Raw genomic sequence first — 21317 nt, 5'->3', positions numbered from 1 at the left:
AAACTGATAAAAGTTTCTTCAGGGTTCCCCGTGAACGAATAAAAAAAGGGTGAACGAATACAGGATTTCACAAAAAGACATCGAGAAAGGTGGCTTTTGAACCTCTCACTGAAATTGAAAGGAGCCGAGTCAAAGCATGCTTGAGTTTGCAGTGATCACTTAGTGAAAGGTTGGTATATCCCTCTCAGCTATGTCCTTAGTGTTTTCCAAGTACTTTTCTTGCTATGGCATTGTTATTTTATGGTACTTTTTTTAGTCACGAAGCGCTAAAGTCCCCAGCTGTTTCTTTGTTTACTCCTCATAAAGTCCATATGCATGAAGGTCATGACAAAATTCTTACCCAGCCATACAATTACAATGTGCCGTGATCACTTCTCCATCTTGTTTAACTAAGATCCAGGTCTTTAAAGGGGTTTCTGATGATCTTTGTGAATGATTTACCTGAGAGATAAGAGCCAACACAAGTGAGAATCAAGCGAACCGTTGTTTACACTTCAACTTGCAGCGCTTCATTGTAAAGACGCGAATGAAAAGCTTTAAAAAATACTTACATGGGCAAAAACAATACAGGATTCATTCAGCAGTGACTTGATACTGAGGTCCTTTACCCAGCCACATACAAAAAAGTTGTAAACCTCCATACTCTTCCACGCTTTCATCTGTTTTGCGGTGTAGAAGGATGTCTGCAACACCAGATAGTTCGAGATGTCGGGGAACTTGACTGAAGGGTAGTTTGAGAGATCGTATGACAAATCCTTCTTTCCCAGACTGTAGGGGTCGATTCCATTGCACACAGCAATCTTCTGAATATATCTAAAGCGAGCAGTGGCTTCTAGATTACAAGCATACTCTGATAACTTATTGCTAGTTTAGACCACCAGCTATTTCACTTCTGGTAAAACCGCTAAGAAAAGTCATGTGACTGAAACCCAGGTATTGTTGTTGTTCATCTGTGTAGCCCTGCGATGGATTGGCAACCTGCCCAGGGAGTACCCCACCTCTCACCCAAAGTCAGTTGGGAGTGACTCCAGCTTTTCTGTAATCCTGACGGATACGCGGTATAGATAATGGATGGATAGTTGGATGGAATGAACTTTAAATCTGACATTTTGCATTTTAAACTTAGAGGCACCGTCCCACTTAAATACAATGTGTAGGAGTCAATAACCAAGACACTGTCACTGTAGGGTCTGTTGGAGACATTTTTACTGTAATTAAATATTCATTAAGGAATACAGACTTATATAAACAATAAAGAATAATATATAAGATGATGGATTAATCTAATGTGCAATGTTGCTTGTAATCTTGCTTTAGGCTGAAGAGCTTTGGTCTAAACCTGGATTATAAAAAAAATCTAATCCCTTGTGGGCACATACTGTACTGTATGTTCTTCTTTATGTGTTTTAAAGAAACAGGCATAAAGAGAATGAGACAAACTTTGTTTTTTTTAAATGCATCACTAAAAGTGATAGTGCATGTAGGCTGATATTTTCAAAAAATAAGAGAACAGAGAGAAATGACCCAAACAAAACACCCACACAAAGGAAGTAATGATGCAGAATTCAGTTCTGGTCATTTTCTGGAAAAATCATACCGCATAAAGTGGCATGTTTATACTTGTGTACATTTCTGTGCATGTGTATTTGCGTTTTTGTACATCATCATCATCATCATCATCGGCTGTCCATCATTAACAATGATGACTGCTTCATTAGGATGCACAGAAACGCAGATGGGCCACAAACCCTACGCCAGAGCGACAGAGTCGACCACACTGGCAGCACAAACGGCCTGGCTGAGCCGCCACAGAATGTCTCGCCTTGTGAGCTCTCATATACTATTCTCCTCCCTTAACGAAGCGCCTTGCACAGTAAGGTAAAACAAACGATGTCATGCCCGGATCTCCAGACCTGATGCCAAGTGGTGCACAAAAGTGCCACAGACCTGATGGGTATGGAAGTTGCCCCGCAGTGAAAACTGACTTGCTGAGTGATGTCATCCATTGGCCATTTGAGTGGCTCTTCCATATGCCATCTGGTGGCGTGCCATTGACCCTGTTGGGTTTATCACAATAAAGAATAACAGTATGTGCATTTTTGCCCATACTGTGTATAAAGCATATACTGGTGTCTGCTCATAGAACAGGGCTGTATGCTAAAAGTTTTTTTTCCAGTCCTTGTTAATTTTTGAAAAATAAGTAAATTAACTTGTTCAATTTTTTGGCATTGTCAGCTGAATATGTATTTAACTCAAATGTGTTAAAGCTAAAGAATATGTAGAGTGCACTTGGGAACATTCCCTCCTTGTGAATATGATGTGAGAGTGAATGAAGTGAAAGAAAAATTAGGTCAGTGGGTTCCACCGCAATAACCTTGTCTTGTTCACTCTCCAGGCTTTACATTATTCATCTGTCTTCTTTTAGAGCCACCAGTGCTCAGGAGCTTTATAAACACCTGCCCCACTAACAGAAATGTTTTATAGATGAGAGAGAGAGAGAGAGAGAGAGAGAGAGAGAGAGAGAGAGAGAGAGAGAGAGAGAGAGAGCAGTAACACTTCTACAGTTACTGTTGAAGGATCATGTAGAGCTCAAGCTACAACTAAAAAAAGCAAATCTGAATATTTCATGAATATCATACACAATTTAAACAACAAAATGCTCTCAAAATAGAATTGTGGCATCAGTGACAAGTGTAATACTAGTAACTACTGTAATCACAGCACAACTGATGAAGTCTATAAAATTGTTTACAACCTTAATAGCAAAGTCACAGGTGGTACAGACCTGTAATATTTTATCAACATGGAGAATTATTTAAAAATGGCTGGCACATGAGGGAAATGTTATCTTGCTGAAATGTCAAATCCATAATAGATATTTAAAGGTCATAGGCAAGGGTCGGAGGTGGAACGTAGAATATCAACTTTATTGTCTAGAAGAACGACCCAAAAAGCGAATTCAATCTTCCTGGTGTCTAATTTGCACCCTAAAATTGAATAAAATGGTTAAAGGTGTCATTGCATCGTTTTTTCATTAATTGTGCAGTGGTCTCTAGTATGAATGAATGCCCTGTGAGCCGGTTTTGGTGAAAAAAATGCTGTGGTGCTGCTGTTTCAGGCTGTTCTAGTTTGGTGGAGGAGTGGGTGGGGAGAGAACGACAGGATTTCAGCTCTTACTCATGAATATTCATAACATGTAAACATATCGCTTCTGATTGGCTAACAGCACTGTGACGCTCCCTCCAGTGGGTTATGGGCGAGGCCATGACTACTAATTTTCGAAGTAACGTAAGTTCGTAGGGCTTTTTCTGATTCACTCGTTTTTCTGTCTATTTTCTTTCATAGGCTAATATAGGGAATGGGGGTAGAAGAACATTTTCACGTGCAGCATGCATATGCAACTTGGAGTGACCTATGGTATTTCAAAAAGAGCAAGTATTAAACGGTTTGTTGTGGAATGACACCTTTAAAATATACTGGTTTGCGCAAGTTCCGAAGGTTTGTTTACATCTCACTTATGCGCACTTTCACCGCCAGGGGACCGTAGTCATGACATCATTCAAGGCAAACAGACTGGGAGCAGCTCTGTGTTTACTTGCGAACCGAGCACACATGTACAGACTTTGGTCGTGAGAGGTTGTGTAAAATGTCTGAAAGCGATAGTGATTTTGAAGTAGGAACTCTCCAAATTGAATATCGAGAGGTGAAACCTATATGTATGAACCTATGGCCGTTGCGAAGCAATCGGTGAATGTGGCTCACTGGTTTGACCGTGCAGCTTCGGAATCGGACAGCGACTCGGCCGACTCTGATCGTGGTGACCCCGAACCTCAACAAGACTCGTGCCCAAGCAATTTATCCTGGTAATTATGATAAATTCCTACTTTTGTCGTAATACTAAATGAGAGCCCTTTTGAAGAATAATTAAACCGCCCTCCCTAGTGGATATAGGTAACGATTACTGGACAGTGCGCCGGTAGGCCACATTAGCCTGCCATCCACGGCATTATACTATTTATAGCCCACTCTAAGCGAGGAAATATCCCTTTGTCTCATTTCCACAATGATTGTACAGGATCCCTCAGGATTCTTGACTTGTCAATTGCAAGCAAAGGTAAAAATGTTTACCTCCAATCTTCTCCTTTTTGCTTGAGCGTTGCTGGCCCGTTTCTTCTTTGACTGCTTGATTTTGTTTCACGCGCACAATCCACTCTCTCCGCCTCTTCTCCTCTTTCGGAAAAAGCCAACCCTCTGGCTTCACGCGCACAATCCACTCTCTCTGCCTCGTCTCCTCTTTTGGAAAAAGCCAACCCACTCGCTCCACCTCTTCTCCTCTTTTGGAAAAAGCCAACCCACTCGCTCCGCCTCTTCTCCTCTTCTGGAAAAAGCCAATCCACTCTCTCCACCTCTTCTCCTCTCTCAGAAAAAGATAAAAACTTCTTCCTGAACCGGTCCCGTTGTTACAGTTCACTGCACAACAATAAGGCATGTTTTTTCTTTGAAAATTCCTGAATGCAAGTCTGCACTCAAGCCGAACAGCAATGCAAGTAAACGGAAGTGGACTCAACTCAAGCGGTTTGTTTGTCTTGAATGATGTCATGCGTCGAGTGGTCACGAAAATCACCGAACAGAAATTCGCCGCGATCCGCACTAACTTATTTTAATTATTACTTATTAACAATACTTCTTGGGACCAGAAGAAAATCACAGAGGGTTTTTTAACATATAGTTTCAAATGTGGATAAATTGAAAACCATTGCCTATGAGCTTTAAGCACTTACAGCGAGAGACATAAGTTATTGCTGTCGATAGTACCAAATAAAAAAAATAAAGTAATGAAAAACAAGGACAATGTATCCTTGTTTGAATCATCACTACTCACACTGACCTTTTGCCAAAGAAACCACTTCAGATGAATAGCTCCAATACATTTAACAGTTATTCCACGAAATCGAGTCGTACATGAGCTGGTAGCCGATGAGGCGCGTAGTGCTGAGTCGGCTATAAGCCATGTACAATGAGATTGAGTGGAATAACTGTTTTATTCTATCCACATTCACTGGATTTTGAGAAACAAATCTTTTTTTTTTTGCAAATTCGATAACTAAAAACTTTATACAAAACGTCCAACAAAATCATTTCCGCCTAGAATGTAAACAAACCGGCAAAATGACAGCAGCAATTTGTGAAAAATGCTATAAAAAGAATTCTTGAAAAATAAAAAAAGATACGTTCTTACCATCAAATACTTTTATTCTACATTTTGTTGCTTTTTTGTATTTTGGGGGGTTTTGTTTTCGAGTACAGTTTTCATTTCGTCCTCGGTTGGTTCAGCAACACGCTCCGACATTTTGTTTTTCTCTCCTCATGGTATATGAACTGATATCCTAGTAGTAGAGTAGCCAATCAGAGCACATGATTGCTCATATCCAGTGGCTGTGGATAGAATAACAAATATATTCTGGTAAAACCAGCGACAAAATGGTTTGGTATGATTGATGGCACATGTACAGAAGAAAAAAAATTGCCACTAAAGCAAAGGAAATTAAAAATACTGAAATTACTAAGACTTTGCTCGATCTTTGCTAATTCCACTGTATTCTTTTACCTGGGGAATCAGTGATTTGCATATATTTCCTGTTGAAAAAAAAAAATTCTTCCTCACAGCATGAACTCTTTGAGAGGCATGACAGTGGGGTAATTACTGTACTAATTATACCTCTCTCTCTCTCTCTCCTCCTTCTCAGACATTTCTGTGCACAACTGTATCTGAATTCAATAAAGCTTTGTATATTTGTCTCTGCAAACTGCAATACCTTTCACATCACTATCTGCAGAATTCAAATATTATTTGTAGCGGTATATAAAATCAGGATGTTTCTTTGTAGTGTTCTAAGATCACTTTGAATTATGCTCTGACTTGATGGCACTGATGGATTTTCATACAGTAACACATCTCTGAACAGGGTTTAGTCTGTGAATGCTGATGTGCTAACCAAGTAATTGCAAATGTATTTGCCAAGTGAAAGCCTCTGGATGGCTAATGACACCGGTCAATCCTGTGTTGCTTAGGCATCTGTGGTAGAAAATGGTGTTGGTGACAGATGGCACTATCTCCATGCCAGAGTACGTCATGGCATTACTCGCATCTGCCTCTGTCGTACTGTTGCATCAGTGAGACAGATTAAAAGATCCTCCCTCAATGTCTATGTTCCTGACACAGTCCCGTTTATCTTTTCTCATCTCACACTGCCCTTCTCTATCCAGGTCAACCGTCCTCACATATGTTTGATCTTATTCGATTCAGACTCCATCCTTTCTCAAACTGCCATTCCCCTCCCATTTAATTCTGTTATCTCTTAGTTCCTATTTATCTCTCCCTTCATCCTCCTTTGTGCCTTGACTACTGTGTTGCAGGCCAAATCAAATTGGCAAACAGAACAAAGAACACACAGTCATTCAGATTTTGCTTGCTATTGTTGCTTATCTGTCTTGCCTCATGAAAACAAAATGTAATGATCAATAAATCAATTGCATTGTGCTGAAAACCACAGGTAATGGCTATCCCGTTTAATTATGTGGCTGATAAAATTATGGAAGTTATTTCACAGATCCACAAATGAAGTGTCTTTCAAATATTTTGCTTAAAATTGTTCCAGCTAGGTGCTACTGTTTGACATTTTTGCGGTATGACAAAAACACGAGTTTCATGGTATCACGGTGTTAAGTACTAAGTACATTTAAACACACACACATATACTATTTAAGTAAATAATGAATATTACCAGTGCCTCTTCTAATGTGATTTTTCTTTGAGCAATAGTTTTGTATTTATTTTTGCATTTAAATGATTTTAAAGATGCAAGTGCAAACTTCCAGAAGAAAATTTAAGGATTTAATTTCCCCGTGTTTACACTGTGAGCATATTGCCATTTTCTGTGCATAAATAGAACCAATAATGAAAACAAATAGAGATAAAGAGAAGCGGGGGAAAAGGATTGTCATTAACTTGACTGTAAGCACTCGCAGCTTTACAGCTATAAAGCATTCCCACACAGATGATTTGCGCCATTTTGTGGGAGAATATATTAAGTTAGATTGTGGTTGCCAGCCTCTGCCCATTTGCTACTAATATATCAGTAGAAACATTACCATGGGAAGGCAGTGCAGGCTAAAAATGATTCTGATTGCTAAGAATTTTTATGGCCCATCCCTAGAAAATAACATGTACATGGTAATAGCCAGAAATGCAATTCGGCTGGTATTCTGAAAAAGACAACAATGCCATAACCATCAGAACACACATTGTGACTATACGTGAACAGCATGCTATCTCTGTAGAGAAGTCTGCACCTTGCAAGGTTCTTCTCCCTGAGTTAATCAGACCATTAGTATCCAATATTGGACATTGATTAGCAAATGTAAACAGAATAGGGCAGTTTGTGTTCTCTGAATGTGCTCATGATGATGCATGAGCAGTTGTTTAAAATGATGGGGTGGCTATCTTATGTATGAAGCACATTTTGGCCTTCACCTTCCCATGCTGGAAGCTTTCATGCAATAGGGGATTCTCAGTTGAGAGGAACAACTGTTGCTCTACTCATTATGAAGACAAACCTAATAAGCATATCATATATCATTCCCACAGATGTTCGCTTAGTATACTGGAGCACTAGTTCACTGGAGTATCACCCAGTCAAACTCTAATTCATGAACATCATAATCGTCTGCCCTCTGTGACCTCTGAGCCTGATTTAAATAAAACCAGAACCAGAAGTCAGTCACAGCATATACCCTCCCCATCTGTGTGTTATGTAAGTGGACAGGTGGCTAGCCTGTGATTGAGGCAGTGCTGTTGAACACACATACGCACATGCACACACAGAGACGAACTGAGGGAATGACAAAATCACAGCTCCCCTCTGCAGGGAGTCGTCTCATTCTCTGTGTCGCTTCACCCAACAGATTATGATTTGTCAAACCTGCTGTTACGTAGTTAATCACAGACTACTAGAACATCCATCAGTCAGCAGATAAAACGGTTAAATCTTATATTCCCATCCTCATACATTTAGTTTTTTAACTGCTTCTTTCATGTCATGCTGTTCACAGTGCTGATGGTGGTGTTGGTCACATATCTAGGTGGGGCTTTTATCAGCAGTGTGTTTGAGCCATGCAGCACAATGACAAAATAGTCGTCTTTCAATTGGCTTTCATCATTCCAAGAAAAATATTGAATTATTGGGGCTGCAACAAACAGCTATTTTTATAATCAGGTAATATGTTTGCATGTTGAAAAATCTTAGTATTATTGACTATTCCAATTTTAATAAGTAATTTATTTCACAAACAGAATTTGGCAAAATTGTACTGTCACACCTTAACATCTCCTGCCTCATTTCTTAGTCTTTTGACCTGACTTTAAACAATTGCCTTCTGACACAATACTCTAAATTATGTTCAAGACCTCCTCCCCACACGAGGCAGCTCAAACATCAGCTGCTGACCTTCACTTCTCTCCTTTCTTTCTAAAATTTCCGAACACATTGTATACAAAACGATGTCACTCTTTCTTGCACAGAGTGACCTTCAAGAGCCTAACCAACCACAGTATCTGAGTGTGTTTCAAAGAGGCACATTCAGATACTGACTCTGTAGTTAGCCACTTGATCAGTCAAACCATTGTTTGTCCTCATTGTCCTTGACCTCTCAGGACACAATCACAAGATTCTCCTGGCCATCCTCAAAAGCCATGCAATTTGTGGCACAACATGACAATGGTGACATGGAGGGGATCCATTTCTGTTTATGCCACATCTATTTGGTGTCCCACAAGGCTCAATATTTGGTCCTCTTCAATTCTCCCTCTATACCTGCCCTCTCAGTGAGGTCAGCTAAAACTAAATCCCTGAGACTGAGCTGCTGTTCATCCCTAGGCGGCACAGCGGTGTAGTGGTTAGCACTGTCGCCTCACAGCAAGAAGGTTCTGGGTTCGAGCCCAGTGGCCAACAGGGGCGTTTCTGTGTGGAGTTTGCATGTTCTCCCCGCGTCTGTGTGGGTTTCCTCTGGGTGCTCCGGTTTCCCCCACAGTCCAAAGACGTGGTTAGGTTAACATGGGGCAGCCATGGGCTGAAGTGCCCTTGAGCAAGGCACCTAACTCCCAACTGCTCCCTGGGCACTATAGCATAGCTGCCCACTGCTCTGGGTATGTGTGTGTGCATGCATGTGTTCACTGCTTCAGATGGGTTAAATGCAGAGGACAAATTTCACTGTGCTTGAGTGTGCATGTGACAAATAAAGGCTTCTTCTTCTTCTAGAGACACATCCCTTCGTTAAGATCTCATAATCTTTTCCCTGGGGAAGTCTCAATCCCACAATCTGAAAAGGAACACAAACTTGGGGTAGTTTCGGACAAACTATCGTTCTCTCTTCATAGTGTTAATCTGAATTAGTCATGCAGGTTTCTCCTTCACAATATCGGCTGCATAATTTGTTTTCAGTGTCCCCAAGTTATCCCACCCCAATGATTTGTTCCCTCCACTGGCTTCCTTCAGCTGCCTACATCAGATTTAAGACACTGGGGCATGTCTACAAAGCCAAAAACAGAACAGCCCCCCCTCACCTATTTTAAGGCACTTATCACACCCTGCTCTGTAATTTGAACTTCTAGCACAGCTCAAATTGACCCACTATCCATCAACATACATGTCAACCTATACGGAATGTCCGTATTTTATACGGATTTGATTCAATAAACGTAGTATACGGGCGTATAAATAAAGTTATACGGATTCTTTAAAAAAACTTCAATATTTATTTAGAGCTATAATCAATTCCCACGATGATAAAAGGGCGCATAACATTTACAAACGTACTGTACACCACAGACAGCCAGTAAAGAGTCTTATGAAATCACGCGTTATCTCGTGGTAGCGAGACTTCGTTCCACTTTTGATCATGCGCACACCGCATTGCGAGAATCCCGCCAACTGGGAAGTCATAGACATATAAACATAGACGCCGCCTTCTGCGTAGAATCACATCTTTGACGAATCTCAGTCATCCAGGTACATAGTAATCTGTGGTTGGTTGAAGAGAGCAACTGGACTTGCTTGAAGATTCTTGAAAACGTTTCGAAATGTTTTCAAGAATCTTCAAGCAAGTCCAGTTGCTCTCTTCAACCAAACACAGATTTCTGCGTAGAATCATACGTCATCCTCGCCGCCATATTGGATGTGGCAAAGTGGAGATTCGTCAACCGTCTCTGGTATAGCGTCTAGACAGTAGCCGAGAATAAAGATGCCTCATTCATGTGCTGCGTTTAACTGTACCAACAGGTTTACCGTCCAAACGAGATCACATGGGATTACCTTTCACAGGTGAGACTGGAAAAATACTTTTCATTGTATTTGGTCATTATAATGTAATTTTACGAACAGATTTTCCTGACTTTGTGGCTAATATGAAGTCTCGTGCATAATAGCCACTTGGTGAAACCTGTCTCCAAACAATGAAGTATTTCCTTCGTAACTACGCTGATAACACTTTGTGTTTTTGTCAAACATTGGAGCTTTGTATTCATTCTGAAGGTTTATTGTTATTAATATTGAATAAAAAGTAACTGGGATATATCATTGTTAATTATCATTCAAATTTTAGGTAAATTATTTTAATTTGCATCTTATACGGATTTTATAAGGGAAATACGGATTTTGGAGGTTGGTTATACAGGTTTGATTGACCAAAGGTTGACATGTATGCATCAAGGAACAATACATCAAAGACTCTTCTCTGTCTAGGCATGCAGGTGGTAGACTGATCCCCTGAACAGCTGAGTCACCAGCTGTCTTCAAGTGAAGAGCATTACCACTTCACTGAGAACTTAAATGAACAAAGAAAAACTTGACTTATGTGTTTTTGTTGATGTACGGTACTAACTCGGGTGTAAAGATATACTCTGGTCAAAATTTGATTCAGTTCACAATATTGGCTTCGTAATTTGATTCAGTTAGCTTCTCAGAATATCTCATCTCATCTCATTATCTCTAGCCGCTTTATCCTTCTACAGGGTCGCAGGCAAGCTGGAGCCTATCCCAGCTGACTACGGGCGAAAGGCGGGGTACACCCTGGACAAGTCGCCAGGTCATCACAGGGCTGACACATAGACACAGACAACCATTCACACTCACATTCACACCTACGCTCAATTTAGAGTCACCAGTTAACCTAACCTGCATGTCTTTGGACTGTGGGGGAAACCGGAGCACCCGGAGGAAACCCACGCGGACACGGGGAGAACATGCAAACTCCACAAAGAAAGGCCCTCGCTGGCCCCGGGGCTCGAACCCAGGACCTTCTTGCTGTGAGGCGACAGCGCTAACCACTACACCACCGTGCCGCCCTTCTCAGAATATTCTGAACAAAATTAAATAAAATGTCCTTTTTATAAATGAATGAATGAATGATTAAAAAGACTTTTACATTTCTGAATCGTAACCAATGTAAAATAATGTGCCTTTTTTCTGTAAAAAAGTAAATAAATATTCTGTGAACAGAAGTTTAATATTGTATACAAAATGCATTACAGGTTCACCGTGTCTTAAAAATAAATAAGCAAATTTATAAATTCTCCACAAAATTTGATTGGATAAAGATTCTTTACTTGAGAAAATTATTTATTGAAACATAATGAGCTTCTTGAAGCCCCTGAGGCAGAAACAGAGTGCTAAAATCAGCTAATATAGCTTAGTTCCGTGAGCTTTTTCTTGGGCACTATAGAGCTCAGCGGTGCATGGTGGGTGCTGTATGAAAGCTACTGAAGTGCTGTTTTCATAACATGGTTGTAACCATGATTTGTTATAACATGGTTGTGTACCCGTATAACCTATATTGTATCTTGGTTGTTTTGATTTAGAGCTATTGGGCTCAGCATTCGATGTGTATATTTTAACTGTTTGGGTTGCACAAATTGGGACCTTTGGTGCTAAAACAATGCAACTGCATTAGATGCATAATTAATACAGTGCTGATTTCCACAATGCACATTGTCAGTTTTTTGAAGTGCAAGTTATTGTGACTCATACTGTCCAACAGGGTTTCAGCTGAAAGTAGCATAAGGATGTTTTTGATGGAGACTAAAATGCACTACTGTAAATTGCTCTGGATAGAGAACTCTGCCAAATGCTATAAATGTATACACACAATACAACCAAAAATTTTTGGGCGCCTGACCATCATACCCATATGTGGGCCGTGCCCCAACTGTTGCTGGTTGGAAGTACACAATTGTATAAAATGTTTTTGCATACTGATGCATTACAATTTCTCTTCATTGGGACTAAAGGACCCAAACCTGTTTCAGAATGATAATGCCCCTGTGCACAAAGTGAGGTCCGTGAAGACATGTTTTGCCAAGATTGGAGTGGAAGAACTCAAGCGGCCTGCACAGAGGCCTGACCTGAACATCTCTGGGATGAACTAGAACACTGACTGTACCCCAAGCTTTCTCACCTGACATCATCACCCTACCTCACTAATGCTCCTTTGGATGAATGGGAAAATCCCTACAACCACAGTCCAAAATCTAATGGAAAGCCTTCCCAGAAGAATGGAGGTTATTATAACAGCAAAGGGGGACTAAATCTGGAATGGGAAGTTCAAACAACAGGGTGTGATGATCAGGTATGCACAAACCTTTGGTCATATAGTGTACAACCCCGATTCCAAAAAAGTTGGGACAAAGAACAAATTGTAAATAAAAACGGAATGCAATAATTTACAAATCTCAAAAACTGATATTGTATTCACAATAGAACATAGACAACATATCAAATGTCGAAAGTGAGACATTTTGAAATTTCATGCCAAATACTGGCTCATTTGAAATTTCATGACAGCAACACATCTCAAAAAAGTTGGGACAGGGGCAATAAGAGGCTGGAAAAGTTAAAGGTACAAAAAAGGAACAGCTGGAGGACCAAATTGCAACTCATTAGGTCAATTGGCAATAGGTCATTAACATGACTGGGTATAAAAAGAGCATCTTGGAGTGGGAGTGGCAGCGGCTCTCAGAAGTAAAGATGGGAAGAGGATCACCAATCCCCCTAATTCTGCACCGACAAATAGTGGAGCAATATCAGAAAGGAGTTCGACAGTGTAAAATTGCAAAGAGTTTGAACATATCATCATCTACAGTGCATAATAGCATCAAAAGATTCAGAGAATCTGGAAGAATCTCTGTGCGTAAGGGTCAAGGCCGGAAAACCATACTGGGCGCCCGTGATCTTCGGGCCCTTAGATGGCACTGCATCACATACAGGCATGCTTCTGTATTGGAAATCACAAAATGGGCTCAGGAATATTTCCAGAGAACATTATCTGTGAACACAATTCACTGTGCCATCCACCGTTGCCAGCTAAAACTCTATAGTTCAAAGAAGAAGCCATATCTAAACATGATCCAGAAGCGCAGACATCTTCTCTGAGTCAAGGCTCATTTTAAATGGACTGTGGCAAAGTGGAAAACTGTTCTGTGGTCAGACGAATCAAAATTTGAAGTTCTTTATGGAAATCAGGGATGCCGTGTCATTTGGACTAAAGAGGAGAAGGACGACCCAAGTTGTTATCAGCGCTCAGTTTAGAAGCCTGCATCTCTGATGGTATGGGGTTGCATTAGTGCGTGTGGCATGGGCAGCTTACACATCTGGAAAGACACCATCAATGCTGAAAGGTATATCCAGGTTCTAGAGCAACATATGCTCCCATCCAGACGACGTCTCTTTCAGGGAAGACCTTGCATTTTCCAACATGACAATGCCAAACCACATACTGCATCCATTACAGCATCATGGCTGCGTAGAAGAAGGGTCCGGGTACTGAACTGGCCAGCCTGCAGTCCAGATCTTTCACCCATAGAAAACATTTGGCGCATCATAAAACGGAAGATACGACAAAAAAGACCTAAGACAGTTGAGCAACTAGAATCCTATATTAGGCAAGAATGGGTTAACATTCCTATCCCTAAACTTGAGCAACTTGTCTCCTCAGTCCCCAGACGTTTACAGACTGTTGTAAAGAGAAAAGGGGATGTCTCACAGTGGGAAACATGGCCTTGTCCCAACTTTTTTGAGATGTGTTGTTGTCATGACATTTAAAATCACCTAATTTTTCTCTTTAAATGATACATTTTCTCAGTTTAAACATTTGATATGTCATCTATGTTCTATTCTGAATAAAATATGGAATTTTGAAACTTCCACATCGTTGAATTCCATTTTTATTTACAATTTGTACTTTGTCCCAACTTTTTTGGAATCAGGGCTGTATGTAAAATAGTGTAAATCTTATTAAAATAAATAAATATTGTTAATATTATGCTATAGTGATAATGTTACTATAGGCAATACCATAAAAGACTATAAAACACCATAAGCTCACTATGTGACACTGCATACACTCACTGGTTACTTTAATAGGAACTTGTTCTTGATTCTAAGATTCTTGTTCTTGGCTGGCAGGAGTGGAATCCAATGTGGTCTTCTGCTGTTGCATGCTGAGATGCTTTTCTGCTCACCATGGTTCTAAAGAATGATTATTTGAGTTACTCTATCCTTCCTGGCAGCTCAAACCAATCTGGCCGTTTTCCTCTGACCTCTCATATCAACAAGACGTTTCCACCCACAGAACTGTCGCTCACACAGTTTTTTTGTTTTTCGCACCATTCTGTGTAAACTCTACAGACTGTTGTGTGTGAAAAGCCCAGGAAATCAGCAGTTTCCGAAATACTCAAAGCAGTCCATCTGGCACCAACACCCATGCCGTAGTGAAAGTCACATTTTGAGACCACAATGTTTCCCGTTCTGATGTTTGAAGTGAACATTAACTAAAGCTCTTGATTTCTGTCTGCATGATTTTGTGCATTGTGCCGCTGTCAAGGGATTGGCTGATTAAAGAACTGCATCAAACAGCAGGTGTATGGGTGTTCCTAATAAAGTGGCCAGTGAGTGTAGTTTTCATAAAGGTCATGCTGATGGTCAGAACTGAGGATTAGAGAACAAAAAAGAACACAGCAAACATAATCACTATTTAGTAACAGCAGGCCATCATTTTAACACAGCTTGCCCTTGTTTTCTATTATCCATATCATTGATGTGAAACCTTTTCTAAATCATTATGTCTGACTGCTCTTGACTTGTTGCCGTGAACTTTATGTTGTTCTCGAAATCAGTGAGTGAAATCATCCCCAACTGCTTTTCATTAACGTATTGCATTCTACCCAGATACAGAGGCTTTTGTACACTTAATTAAACATTCTCAAAACCCACAAATCATGTGATAACACGATCATTTCAGTACATGCTCTGGTGTTGCATTAAAGAACATAATGTCCTGTTCAGATTAATGCACTGTGGAGTGAGGTATGCAGTACTTCCTCTACTTTTAAAGATTCTAATCACATTTCCTACAGCCAACCTTTCTATTTCTCTCATATTCATCATGCTCGTCCCAACTCACTAGCTCTGTTCTTCCCTCTCTCCCTCTCTCTCATAAAAAGCGTGCACACACACACACACACACACACACACACACACACACACACACACACACACACACACACCTTTGCACCAAACCCAGAAGCAAAAAAACCTACTAAATCCTATTTTCTCTTGCACTGTATTCCGGTTCTAAGCTCAAATGTGTTCTATGCTTATAATAGAATGCAATGCAATGTTTGTTCCTTTTAAACTGATGATTCTGACAGATGAAAGAAAACTCCTACAACATAAGAGAAGAGAGTCAATGGCATATTATAGCCCGGTTTCCAATCATTGCTATTATTACATACATAATTTAGGGTTAGAAGGTTCAGCATGTACGACAGTTCCCAGCATTCCTCCCTAGATACCTGCTTTGACAGAGAAATGACTTAACCCCACAAGTAGCCGTCCACTGCCTCATTACTTATCAGCTCGCTGCCTTCAAAGCCACAGCTTTGTTTACTCTTGATAAAATGAAGACATGCCAAAATCACCTCAAAAATAGACAGAAACCTAAAACAAAGAACCTCTAATTCGGCATTACAGCTTCTTTCACCTATTATAAATTCATCAGTCTGTAATATAAACATGAGCAGAGTGCATATTATTCTCTATTAAGAAGTATCTGTCAGAGAAATGGAACCATTGCAGCAGCAGCTCCACTCAGTCTCTGCATTTCAGTCCTCTACCTCAGAAAAGCCTTAAATAATTAACCACAGTGTTATCAGTTCACTTGAAAACCCTGTAATTAGCTGGGTACATACACACTTATCAATACCGGGCAGCAATGATGGAAGAATGTCTATATTGGAGCAGAAGAAGAGTGTAGAGTGGCACTATAAATACCATGCTGTGTCTGCCACTGCTGTTGATCAATAAACACTAAGGCAAGTCTCAAATGCAGTGTGACGCGGACTGGAGCAATAGACTTGGAGCCAGCGTAGAATTGCACAAGATCAGGATCTGGGCTCTGGATTTATTGCTCTACAATTGGCCGTAAAAAATAGCTTAGGGACAGCAGGGCATCAACCCAGATAGTCAGATATGGGATTCTGGGAGTCCAGTTTGTGTGGATAAAATGTTCACAAGACTGGAAAATAAAACAACATGCATAATATAATACACAATACATTCTTATTGAAAGAAGATCATATTTAATCAACACTGAATGAGCAAAAGTGCAGTTATACAGAATGTTGCCACAGCTGTGATTTGGCCGCGGGCACGAGGACTGCTAATCACCACCATGCCGAAAATTCAGTATAACAGCATGACTGAGAGTGCAGTATGGCTTTTACACAACAGTTCTATAAACAAGAAATTAATATCTGGTGAGATAACATTTCAGACACAATATGATCAAATATTTTGTTTATTTTTGCTCTGCTAATGGAAATAAATCCCGAAGAAGCCACACTCACTGAGAGCATGTGCAACTGGCTTCATTTCTTCCTCATCTCATCTCATCTCATCTCATCTCATCTCATCTCATTATCTCTAGCTGCTTTATCCTGTTCTACAGGGTCGCAGGCAAGCTGGAGCTTATCCCAGCTGACTACGGGCGAAAGGCGGGGTACACCCTGGACAAGTTGCCAGGTCATCACAGGGCTGACACAGACAACCATTCACACTCACATTCACACCTACGGTCAATTTAGAGTCACCAGTTAACCTAACCTGCATGTCTTTGGACTGTGGGGGAAACCGGAGCACCCAGAGGAAACCCACGTGGACACGGGGAGAACATGCAAACTCCGCACAGAAAGGCCCTCGCCGGCCACGGGGCTCGAACCCAGGACCTTCTTGCTGTGAGGCGACAGCGCTAACCACTACACCACCGTGCCGTCCCTCATTTCTTCCTTTTCACCTAAATCTGACAAGCTTGTGGATTTTAAGTCAAAACTTTTATTCATGAAAAATGTATTGTTTGTCATGTCCACCGATGATATGGCTAACTTCTATAGTTACGGTTTCATTTAATTGTTGACAGAATTGGAATGTTATGTGGCGAACACAGACAGGCAGAGTGATACACACAGTAAACGTCCCAGTGTGGTTATACTAAATATAAGCACTCTTGGAATGCCGCTCATCCAGTTACTGAAGACTACTGCAAACCTGCAGGAGTAATATTCACAGCTTTCATTAGTTGCTGGGCAATGGGTATACCCTAATTACAGCAGCAGAGTAAGAGCCAGGGGTTTTAACTCGAACAAACTGTTCACCATCTGCATGTAGAAAAGAGCGTGAAAACAGGTTTAGACAAGTTTATGCCATCACTGCCTTCCTCACTTACCATAATTCAATTAGCCACACAGCACCATTTTAACACAGTGCCCCCTGATATATTACTCCCACTTGGCTGGTGAAGTACAGTGGCAATGCAAGTGATCTAGTACTAGCTTTCTGTCATTTTGGCACAGATTATGCTTTGAGCTGCATTTAGCAAAACAATAATGAGCACAGTCAAAGTTTTGTTCAACTTGCTACCTAGGACCTAGTGGTGGGTGAAACAATAAAGATACAATATCATATCTCATCTCATCTCATCTCATTATCTCAAGCCGCTTTATCCTTCTACAAGGTCGCAGGCAAGCTGGAGCCTATCCCAGCTGACTACGGGCGAAAGGCGGGGTACACCCTGGACAAGTCGCCAGGTCATCACAGGGCTGACACATAGACACAGACAACCATTCACACTCACATTCACACCTACGGTCAATTTAGAGTCACCAGTTAACCTAACCTGCATGTCTTTGGATTGTGGGGGAAACCGGAGCACCCGGAGGAAACCCACGCGGACATGGGGAGAACATGCAAACTCCACACAGAAAGGCCCTCGCCGGCCCCGGGGCTCGAACCCAGGACCTTCTTGCTGTGAGGCGACAGCGCTAACACAATATCATATATAATATTAAAACAATAATGATGCCAACTGTCCAGGGTCTCATTACTGAGGAAGTCTCTCCTATTATGTTAAACAAGCATTTTCAAAAATGTGCATTTAATGCGTAAATAAATAAATATATTAATTAACATGAATAAAGAGTTAAAACTACACATTCGTTATTGTGACAATGGAGTTTGGATCTTTTTATAATGCCCACAATAACTATGAAAGACTTGTTATGAGTTTATCACATTAATCACTCTTGTTATATTGTCATATCGCCCAGCCTTAGTAAGATCTCAGCTGGAGCTACAGTCCTTGTTTAAACACACCAAAAAAATATCTCGTACACATCGAAATCTCCACTGCTAAATTACTAAGAATAATGTGTAAGAGAATACGGGTTCAGAAAACAAATGCACACTATCGTTGTGTATTCAATATGAGCGATTTTGATGTGAATGTTACCAAAGTGTACTTTTCCATGTTGCTGGAGAATACCTGTGGGTATTTGAACCTGTGAGTGGTGTACCATCATTACACTGGTGGTCGAATTAAGTTCGTTAGACTGCTTCTCTGATTATGATAATGAATGAATTATTTTAAATGTACAATATATTTGCATTTCCATGCAAAAGATGCACACTATAGGTACAAAAGATGACCCTTGATGGTACCACCCCGGCAAGAAGGAATTGTACAAATAGATATATTTCTGGGAGTGTATATTTCCTACAAGTGAAGAAGAAAGTCATGGGAAACAGAGCACAAACCTACAGTGATACTGCGCCAGCTACAGTAGAGAGTGCAGAGAAATGCTCTTCATGGAAACACACAAGAAGAACTGTCAAACACACACACACACACAGGGAGAGAGTTCCATAGACTGACAGAACAGCAGCAGCACCTTTGAAGTGAGACTCTGAAGTGTTTCATTAGAGCAATTCCATTCTGCTTGTTTCCACACAAGTCTATACAGTTTCTTATGATATCTGATGAACAGGTCTGCAGTGTGATGTGGCCTAAGGGGAAGCAACGTGCGTCACAAACGGACATAGTTCATGCGCTCAATTCCACATAGCGCGTTTTAATAAAAGTAGCATACACGCACTCAGCACACGCACACACACGCACAGAGAGAGAGAGAGAGAGAGAGAGAGAGAGAGAGAAGTCCACTAATACCGACCCTTTTGCTGCTTGAAGGACTGTATTGATCCGGAATGATGCACCATAGTGGCGTCCGGCTGAGTTTCCAGATGTTAGAGAAAAGTCCACCCTCGTGAAAAGAAGGTGCATACATAGGGCTGAAGGAAGGAAGGATGGATGGTGGGATATGCCGTGGGTGTTTCCGCCTCCCCCTTTGCGCCGAACTGCGCAAACTGGACGCACCCCGTCACGCACCGAACTCTTCTCGAGCCGTGTCTGTTGTCATAGAAACGCGCAGGGAGAACGTGGGCTCGGTTCGCCAGATCCGCTCGTGATGTGTAAGACAGGCTCCGTTTTTCCGCTCGTTTAACAGTGCACGTGATGTGCGGACAGGAGTCCTCTTCTCCTCTCCGGTCCTCTCCTCTCTTCTGGGCGCCGTGACGAAAAGCCGAGCGGCCCTTGTGTATTTGACCAGTGCCAGGAGAGAATGTGAGAGGATGTAGGGGACACTGAAGCGTATTTTGCGTCATATGATTTCCTCCGAGCTCGGGATCAGCTTTCTGGCATGAGCGACTGTCTCCGTAGAGACTGACAGCAAGGGACCTGATGTTTCCAAATGCCCAACATTTTCCAGTCCTTACCAAACACGCACAAAGTCGCAGTGCACGCTCGGGCTGATGCTCCACAGTACTGACACATCCTCTTTTCCTTTATGGTCCGGAAACATCCACGTTCCCATGAGGCATAACCCCAAACTTGCAGCTATCAAACGCTCAAAAGTTCCATCCATCCATTCATTATCTGTAGCCGCTTTATCCTGTTCTACGGGGTCGCAGGCAAGCTGGAGCCTATCCCAGCTGACTATGGGCAAGAGGCGGGGTACACCCTGGACAAGTCGCCAGGTCATCACAGGGCTGACACAGAGACAAACAACCATTCACACTCACATTCACACCTACGGTCAATTTAGAGCCACCAATGAGCCTAACCTGCATGTCTTTGGACTGTGGGGGAAACCGGAGCACCCGGAGGAAACCCACGCAGACACGGGGAGAACATGCAAACTCCACACAGAAAGGCCCTCGCCGGCCGCTGGGCTCGAACCCAGGACCTTCTTGCTGTGAGGCGACAGTGCTAACCACTACACCACCGTGACGCTACTCAAAAGTTCCAATAAATAAATAAATATAAACGCATGCTTTTACTTAACATGCTTAATTGATTTGTTGAATTATGTTACTGAAATAAATTAGTGTGTGTGTATATATATTCAAAGTCCTTCCCACACCATGTGGCACATAGGGCAGCACCAATCTCCATAGCCCTCAGCCTCTCACCTATTACATAGCTAGGGTTACAGTGGGGGATAGTCCTCTGGTAACCGCAAGAGTTTGACTCCCCCCTCGCATCTGTATTGCAGCGTGCCTTGCCAGACAGTACCATTTTTATGATTTTTTATGATAGTCTTTAGTATGACCCAACCATGAGTAGAACTCATGATCTCCCAATCGAGAGGCAGACACGCTAACCACTAGGCCAGCTTGCATATACACACACACACACACACACACTTTACTTTATCTTCCACTTGTACTCTAGGGTGTCATGGGGAGGTGGAGACAGCAGTCGATGGCTTGATGGGACGCTTCTGTGACAGACAGGCCATAGGACTTGAGTGTTTCTACCATGCCCTCAATCCAGCACCTGCGTGGTCGTCCTCTGGCTTGGACACCAGAGCTCTTGAG

At 41.5% G+C, this 21317-nt stretch overlaps 1 protein-coding gene across 1 annotated transcript in view; it reads right to left on the bottom strand.

Moving 5' to 3' along the window:
* The window catches only part of ano3 (anoctamin 3), a 91671-nt gene extending 71998 nt beyond the window's left edge, over window positions 1–19673 (bottom strand). The window contains exon 1 of the mRNA XM_060914913.1: window positions 19613–19673. Coding sequence (XP_060770896.1) covers window positions 19613–19658 — 46 coding nt within the window. The 5' untranslated portion in view covers window positions 19659–19673. The remainder of the gene's footprint in view (window positions 1–19612) is intronic.
* Between the last annotated feature and the right edge of the window lie 1644 nt (window positions 19674–21317).

This window comes from Neoarius graeffei, chromosome 2 (genome assembly GCF_027579695.1).
Source record: "Neoarius graeffei isolate fNeoGra1 chromosome 2, fNeoGra1.pri, whole genome shotgun sequence".
Taxonomy (NCBI): domain Eukaryota; kingdom Metazoa; phylum Chordata; class Actinopteri; order Siluriformes; family Ariidae; genus Neoarius; species Neoarius graeffei.
This window is presented reverse-complemented; position numbering and strand designations above follow the sequence as displayed.